The sequence below is a fragment of the Tupaia chinensis genome, unplaced genomic scaffold, assembly GCF_000334495.1.
Source record: "Tupaia chinensis unplaced genomic scaffold, TupChi_1.0 Scaffold138400_2, whole genome shotgun sequence".
In the NCBI taxonomy this organism is placed as follows: domain Eukaryota; kingdom Metazoa; phylum Chordata; class Mammalia; order Scandentia; family Tupaiidae; genus Tupaia; species Tupaia belangeri.
Genome location: NW_006198298.1, coordinates 539,724 through 548,239, shown reverse-complemented (window position 1 = coordinate 548,239; position 8,516 = coordinate 539,724). Strand labels below are relative to the sequence as shown.

At 37.0% G+C, this 8,516-nt stretch overlaps 1 protein-coding gene across 1 annotated transcript in view; it reads left to right on the top strand.

Annotated features, from left to right (window-relative positions):
* Nucleotides 1-8,516, top strand: part of RP2 (RP2 activator of ARL3 GTPase) — a 46,784-nt gene continuing 38,268 nt past the window's right edge. The window contains 1 exon segment of the mRNA XM_006161277.3: nt 1-112. Within this exon segment, the coding sequence (XP_006161339.1) occupies nt 11-112 (102 nt within the window). The 5' untranslated portion in view covers nt 1-10.

Genomic DNA, 8,516 nt, shown 5'->3' with positions numbered 1-8,516 from the left:
GGCCTGAACCATGGGCTGTTTCTTCTCCAAGAGGCGGAAGGCTGAGAAGGAGTCGCGGCCCGAGAACGAGGAGGAGCAGCCGAAGCAGTACAGCTGGGACCAACGTGAGAAGGTAGAAACTTGTAGCCGCTGATCTCAGCCCTCCTGAGCCGCCCCTGCAGGGTCCCTTAAGGCCCTGAAGCGTTGAGGAGGCCGACCCAGTAGTTGCCACCTTCTATCTGTTTCTCCTATGCGGTTAGCTGAAGTCTGGGCGCAGGACTTTTGAGGGGGGCGTGGAGTTTAGCGCTAGGGAGGGCGCTCTAGAGGACCGTTAAGAGCTGGAAGGGGTCTTCTATTTGTTCTGGTAGATAGATCCGGGGGTGGGGGGGGGCTTTCTCAGAGCTGGTACCCTAACTAGTGCGGACTTCCCATAGGAAGCTGAACTCGCGGGAGGGAAGGAGCCGAGAATGCCTTGAATCTCAAATCACCTCAGTTCTCCGGCAACACTGAGCGGGGTTTTGTTCAGTGGTCGAGTTACCCATGGGACCGATTCTCATCTCTTCTGCAGCTTATGTTCTGTGGCTGCTTTTTCTTTTGTCTGCCCTCCCCGGTAGATCATAATATAGTCCACTGCTAAATTTTCTCAATTATTAAGTGTACAGTTTAAAGTACAGCTTTGCTCTTCCTCCTCTTCCAGTTACTCGAAAGGGATAAGTGCAAATCAAATCAGTCTTCAAATGTATGTTAAGACTTGAAGATGAAAATAACTGGCATAAATCAGGCAGTGGTTTTACTGTTGCTTTAAATGAATGAAAACGCCCTTAATTTTCCTTTTTTATGTAGGGAGAAACCAAAAAGCTTTGAAAATATTCACTAGTCTTGCACAAAACATACTTAGTCATATATTTCATAATGGTTCCTCTTTCTACATAGTTCTCCATTTGTGCTTAGTAAAATATTTTGATAGACTTATCAATTATTTTTCTCTCCCAAACAAAATGAGAGATTTTGTTTTTTTAATGAACGTTATGAACGGTTAATTCCTTGCTTAATGCTTTACCCTTATAGTACATTTACTTTAAATCTTTGACATCATAGACTTCCCTGCATGATTTCTGATCTCCAGCAGAATTTATTTATGTACACTCAGTTCTCCGAATGTCAGGTTAAAGAAATTAAAAGGCTTCTACAGAATTCTCAGCTCAGTCTTTCTGCTCCTTCTCATTCTTTTCTTGAGTCAAGTGGTATTCTATCTTATCCATACTTGATAGCATTTTTATAATGTATAAAAGGAAATTACTATGCTTTATGTTGTACAAGAAGATTGCACCTGTCATTTAAAGTTATCCAGTGGGTGTTTTTTTAAAGGTTCACTTCTCTCAACCTTACCATTTCTTGTCTTTAAATTTTTTTAAAAAAATTATTTTGTTTAACTTTATTTATTTTAGTTTGACCAAAGAGGGAGGAACAGAGAGAGAGAGAGAAGGAAAGTGAGAAAGCAAGCCACCAGGTCCAGGACTCGAACTGCAGTCGGCCATGTAGGAGTCCAGCACCCTTAACCACCACACCACCTGCTGGCCCCTCAACCTTACCATTTCTAGCAATGCTCTTTAAGTTTGAACTGTCTGCCATAGAGAATGTTGTGTATTTTATTTTTATTTTAGCTATTTGTTTTTAAATTATAGGCTAAAACAGATTTTTTTTTTATTTATAGTAATCTTGGTTGCTTCTAAATCATTGTTTCACAAAAAGTTGTCTTAGCTAATCTGTATTAATGGGATCTCTCATGTTAAACCTTTTAGATAAGTGGGTGTGTTCTGTGTTTTGTTGTTGTTGTTGTTGTTCTTTTAGTTAGTACATACATTGAAAAATAGAATAGTGGACACCAGCATCTAATCTTTTTTACCCCCAAATGAACCAGAAGTAAACTTGCAAGCCATGGACACTGCTTTGAAGGAACATTTTTTGAGCACACTACTAGGTACTGTAGTGTATGAGGTAGTAATAGATACATAAAATAAGTTTCTGTAATGTGGTTATGGGGTATAGCATATACAGTTTTAAAGTTGTATCAATTACCATTCAACTTGTAAGACTAAGTGTTAAAACAAAATGGGTTGCCTGAAGAGTTTCCATGCAACTTGGAAAAATGGTGTTTAAATTTTTCCTTAGATTGTATAATCAGAGGATCTTTATGGAGGAGTACCCCTTGGGTTTTGGGTTTTGAGTTGTGTAATTGGGTCAGTCTTAAGGGACAGAAGCTAGGAAAAATTGTCTCAATTAGAAAGAATGTTTGGGGAGTACTTGTTGTCATGGCAACTGACCTAGTGCAGTCAACAGTGTAAGAAGAAAATTTTTCTATTACTGCTGACTTTGAAGAAGAAAAAAAGCTTAGACAATTACTACACTGACATGATAAATATTTTGGGACTATAAGACCTATGTTTAAACCATTTGGAGAGGAATATTTTTATCCTTGTTAACTGTATGTTGCTTCCCACAGCTAACATATTATTTAATATATATGTACTCAAACACAAAGGAAGACTCAAAATTTTAAGACTTATCCCTGCTTTCCAAGAGCTTACTGGCTTTTTGGAATTAAAACAAGAAACATTTAAGTACAAATGAGGTGAGGATGAGTGATGTAGAAAGTTTTCATTTTCCAATTATTCATGCCAATATTCCTCCTCCTAAGTAGAGAAATGAGAATTAGTTCTCTGAACAATGATGGCATAAGTATTAAAATTGTTATTTGCACAGGCTAAACATCTGTTATATTTGCTTCATATTCAATAGAAATATTTCTAAACAAAAACCAGAAATTAAAGTGTCTATTATATAACTTTGAGTACAGCAGCCAATTTGTATATTTCAGGTTCTTAGGCTATAAAGTGGAACATTGCTGAAGATTTCTCTACTAGTGAATGACATTTAATAAGGTAATGTCCTTTCCTGAAGAAAAGTGGTTAGAAAGTAATGGTCACCTCCAAGGTAAGAACTTGAACCAGAAATTGGGCAGGACAGAACTGGCCTTAATATAAGGCAGACTGTAATTTCCATACTTGTTTATCAGTGGAAGGGATGACTTTGTGAGGAGCTTATTTTCGTGTTAGTTGAAATGTTCAGACAGAGGTTGGATGGTGATCTACTAGAAAGAAATATCAACAGTGAACAGGAGGCCAGAGGTTGTTTTCAGTCTTCTTTTAAGTACATAAAGTATTATAATTGTCCATTTCTGTGTACCAAACCACCCTAAAACTTAATGGCTTAAAATGATGGCATGTGGCATCAGCTATAACAGCTTGACTGGGGCTGAAGAATTTGCTTTCAAGATGGCTTAACCACAGAGTTTCTGGCAAGTCAGTGTTGGCTTTTGGCTGGAGGCTCAGCTGAGACTGATGGTGAGGCGCTTCTCTATGTGGCCTGGGTTTCCTCACAGTATGATGGCTGGGTTTCAAGGGCAAGTGTCCAAGAGAGACTGGCAGAAGCTCTACAGTTTTTTTTCAAACTAGTTTTTTAAGTGAATTCTTTTTCTTTTTCACAATGCCAGAAGGTGCATGCTTACCAGAGATAGATGATCACTCCCACAACAGGGCATGGTACACTGCAATCCTTTTTCCTCCATTTCTCCATTCCTTGAGGAATGTAGGTATGCATGCACGTGCACCTAGCATGTTTTTCAAGCCACAGGGACCAGGATTCAAACTGCAGTTGTTCATGGAGGATGCATTGCACTTAACCACTGTGCTAAGGGGCTGACCTTTAAATGAATCAAGTCACTTAATTTGAGTTAAGAATATGGCAGCACACAAAATGTGTTTCTGTTTGTTGAAACAGTCAGATTCCAACTCAGACCCAAGGGGAGGGGACTTAAAAAAAAGAGATTGAAAGATCTGAAGATGTGATGTGGAGAGCCTGGGTGTGAATGCTAGAGACTGTAAGGATGGAGAGTGCATGGTAGAGAGTAGGTGGTGGAGAGTGGGTGTGAGGTGCAAGAAGAAAAAAAAAAAGATAGCATTATTTCCGCTAAATATTTAAGATTATGACAAATGTAACTTGTATTTAACCAAATTGAATCATTATTTTGGCAACCTTTAGTTAAACAGTAATTATGTTTTGTACGTTTTATAGTATGTCAACCTGAAGATAGTTTCCAAGATCTTTAGATAACTTTAAACTGTAATTGGTATTAAATTAATTAATGAATATTTGTCATATACCTAGATCATTTCTAAGTAAGGGGATAAACAGATTGATAAAGGGGAGGAGATTACAGATATTTTTATTACTGATGTCAATTATGTAAAATGGTCATTTGACTGTTTCAGTATTTTTAAGTTATAAGAATTGATCCCATATAAATAATTGCAGCAGCATAAAAATGTTCATTGCTGCATTGTTTATGATAGCATAAAATGGAAAGGATCCAAATTTTAAAAAATTTGCTAGAGAGCATGTGTGCTCATAGGAGTGAGTGAAAGAGAGAGAGAGAGAGAGAGAGGAAAAGTAATAAAGTACTCCCCATGAAGATGGTCACACTGCAATCACATCTCCTCCATTTCTCCTTTCAGGATTTTGGCATGCATGTACACCTGCTTAGCATGTTTGTCAAGCTGCTGGATCTGGGACTCAAACTACACAGTTGGTCATATAGAATCCAGACACCTTAACTACCACATCACTGGATGGCCTGAAAGGACCTTTTGATGGGAGGAGTGTCAAAGAATTTGCTAATAATATGTTTTAATCCTCTACATTAATTTTAAAAATAGTTTTTTGAGATACAACATATATACCATATAATTCACCTTTTTAAAATTTCATAATTCTAGGGACCAGCAGTTAGCATAATGGCTATGTCGCTGGACTCCCATGTAGTCAACCGTGGTTTGCGTCCCGGACCTGGTGGCTTAAAACTCATGCCGGGCGTGTGTGCATGCGTGCCCAAGATCCCGAGAGGAGAATGGAGAAGAAGGGATTGCGGCGTGGCTATCCCCCCTAGGGGGTGATTTCTCACTTTCTGTTTCTCTGTCTCTCTCTGTCTGGCGAGCGCACACGCCCTCTAGCAATAAAAAAAAAAAAAAAAAAACTCTCCAAAATACTTTCCTAATTCTATATTGTATAATTCAATATTTTTAAATAAGTTCTCAGGGTTATGCAACCATCACCATGATAGAGTTTTGGAACATTCTCATCCCTGAATAAAAAAATCCTGAACCCATTAAAAGTTATTCCTCATTCTCCCTTCTGTTAGCCCTTGAAGCCCACTTTATTTTCTACCTGTAGATTTGCCTATTTTGGACATTCCATATCAAGACTAGTCACAAACCTTTTACATCTGTCTTCTTTCACTTAACATATTAGTTTTAAGAGAGATTTTTGTTACACAGCACATGAGCTTGCCAGATAGACAGAGAGACAGAGACAGACAGAAAGCAAGAAATCAACTGGCATGGTGGTTAAGGGCACTGGACTCACACATGGCCAACTGTGGTTCGAATCCCAGACGTGGTGGCTTGTTTTCTTACTTTCCCTCCCTCTCTCTCACTCTGTCCCTCTCTGGTCAAATTAAAACAAATAAATAAAGTTAAATAAAATAATTATTAAAAAAGAAAAAGAAAGAAAGAAAGAAATCACCTCCTGGGGAGATGGCTATGCCGCAATCTCTTCTCCTCTATTCTCCTCTCAGGATTTTGGGCATGCATGTGCACGCACCTGGCGTGAGTTTTAAGCTGTCGGGTCTGGGACTTGAACTGCAGTCGACTACATAGGAGTCCAGTGACTAACCATTAACACCAACTGCTGATCCCTCACTTAACATACTTTTGAGGTTCATTCATGTATCAATACTTTATTCATTTGTATTGCTGAATAATATTCTATTGTATAGATATACCACATTTTATTTATTCATTCTTCAGTTCATGAATATTTGGATTGTTTATACATTTTGCCTATTATGAATAATGCTGTGAACATTTATGTACAAGAATTTTATATGGACATGGTTTCATTTCTCTTGGGTATATACCTAGGAGTGGAATTTCTAGGTCATATGATTACTCTATGTTAACTTCTTTTTTTTTTCTTCTTCATTTATTTTTTGCATTAATTCACTATACATCATTACAGCATACAAATTAATTTTCCATCCAAAATACACTGTATATTGGCTCAGTCAAGCACATCAACATACATGTTATCAGCCAATAATTTTCTATTTCTTATGTCTTATATACTTTGTTTTTTTGTTTTGCCATCCTTGATTCCCTATCCCTCACCCTCTGCCATGCCCCACTCTCCTCCCACATTGTCTCTGGTATCCATGGTTGCTTTCTATGCCTTTCCCCCCTTTTAATTGATTTGCTAATGAACTTAATTAGTCTAAATATTTCCAATAGCTAGCACAGCTGATATATACCTATACATGAACCCAAGTCTGACTTTAGACATAAACTTCAGTGAGTAGAATGAACATACTATAAAGTAGTACCCAGCTGGGGCTATATAGCTTACTGCAGTCATCAAATATGCATTCTTTTTTAATTTCGATACGAACAGTTTAACTGGTTTTTTTTTCCTCCTGAAATTTTTTTTTAATTACTTAACATTCATTCCCTGAGCATCATCACAACATACTAAATGTGGTTTCCCATCTAGAGTAAACTGCATAGTGGCTTAATCATGCACGTTATCATCAATAGTATTCCATTTCTACTTTCATATATATGTATATATATGTTTTTTACCCCATGTTTGACCCTCTGCCCTTTCCCACTCTCTTATTACACTATCTCTGCTATATACAGTTGTCTTCAATTCCTTTTCCCCCAACATTTTGTTGATCACACAATATCATAAGTAATCTAACTACTTTCAATAGCAAGTTCAGCTGGTAATTTCAAGAAAAGCAGTTTTGAACTGGTAATGGTATTTCCTTGAAACTTAAAGCCTAGAAACAGGTTAGTATTCTGTTCGAATAGTAGGTACATGCACCTATCGACAGCTCAAGACAGGACAAAAATCCTTTAAAACCAGACAACAAAGCTTAGAAGCAAAACAGCAATATTTTAGTCAAGTCACAGAATGTTGTCTATGTTAACTTCTTGAGGAACTGACAAACTATTTTTCAAAGTGTCTCCACCATTTTATATTTCCATCAGCAGTGTATAAGGGTTCTAAGTTTTTCACCCTTATAAAGTTTTGATAAAGAGGAAAAGTATAAAAAGTAGACAGTGTACAAAACTGGGTTTTCAATTTGTATTATAGATCAAACTGCATGTCACCGATATAGTCATAGAGCTTTTCCAGCCCTAAGTTTCTTACATTCCCTTCCAGTTTTCTAATTCTTAGAGCAGTTCATGAAGGGAGGTATTGCCAGAAGCATTCTGGCAAATCTGGGTGAACAAAGGGGATGTGAGAGTATGCATGAGTAGATCAGATGATGTAGAAAATCCTTTTTATCTTAAATTTTCATAATGCTATTTTGTGGTTATGTAGTTAGCAACATGATGGGCTAATATAAATGTATTTATTCTCTCATGATCAATGTATATAAGCTCAAGGCACTGCTCTTTTCTTTTTTGTTTCCTAGAGGGCACATGTCCTCACCAGAGACAGATGAAATGGGGGGAATGAGAAAACATCCCCCTATGGGGGATGGTCATGCCACAATCCCCTCTCTCCATTTCTCCTTTTGGGATTTTGGGGATACATACACATATGCCCAGTGTGATTTTCAAGCCACCAAGTCTGGGACTTGAACCATGCAGTTGGCCATGTGGAATCCAGTTGCTTTAACCACTATATCACTGACTGGCCCCAGTACTGATATTGTTTCTATAATTATGTGGTACTACTATTTTCATTTGTGAAATAACCTTTCATCTGCATAGCTATATACCCCTGAAATTGATTTAACAATGTTTATAATTTTAAGTATTTATTTTAATTGGAGTATAATTAATATAGAGTTAAACTTATCCTTTCAATGTATGGGAGTATGAATTTTGACAAATAAATAAGTCATGTTAGCTATTACCATAATCAAGATATAGGACAATTCCATAATCCTCTCCACATTTCCTCCTGTGTAGTTAATCCCACCCCCAGCCCCTGATCATTTTTCTATCCCTATAGTTTTGTCTTTTTAAGAATGTCATATAGTGGAATCATATGGTATGTCAACTTTTGAGTCTGACTTCTTTCAGTGAGTATGATGCATTTAAGATTCATCTGTGTCTCAGGAGTTCATTTTTACTGCTGAGTAATATTCCATTTTATAGATGTACCAGTTTATTTACCTATTCACTAGTTAAAGGGCATTTATTTGGATTGTTTTCCATTTTGGTATGTATAAAATAAACTTATCATAAACATCTATATAAAGATTTGGAGGAACATAAGTTTTCATTTCATCTAGGAGTAGGAGTGCTGAGCCATATGGAAATTGTATGTTAAATTTTATAAGAAACTGCCAGACTATTTTTCAAAATGATTGTGCCATTTGGCCCACTAGCAATATATGAGAGATC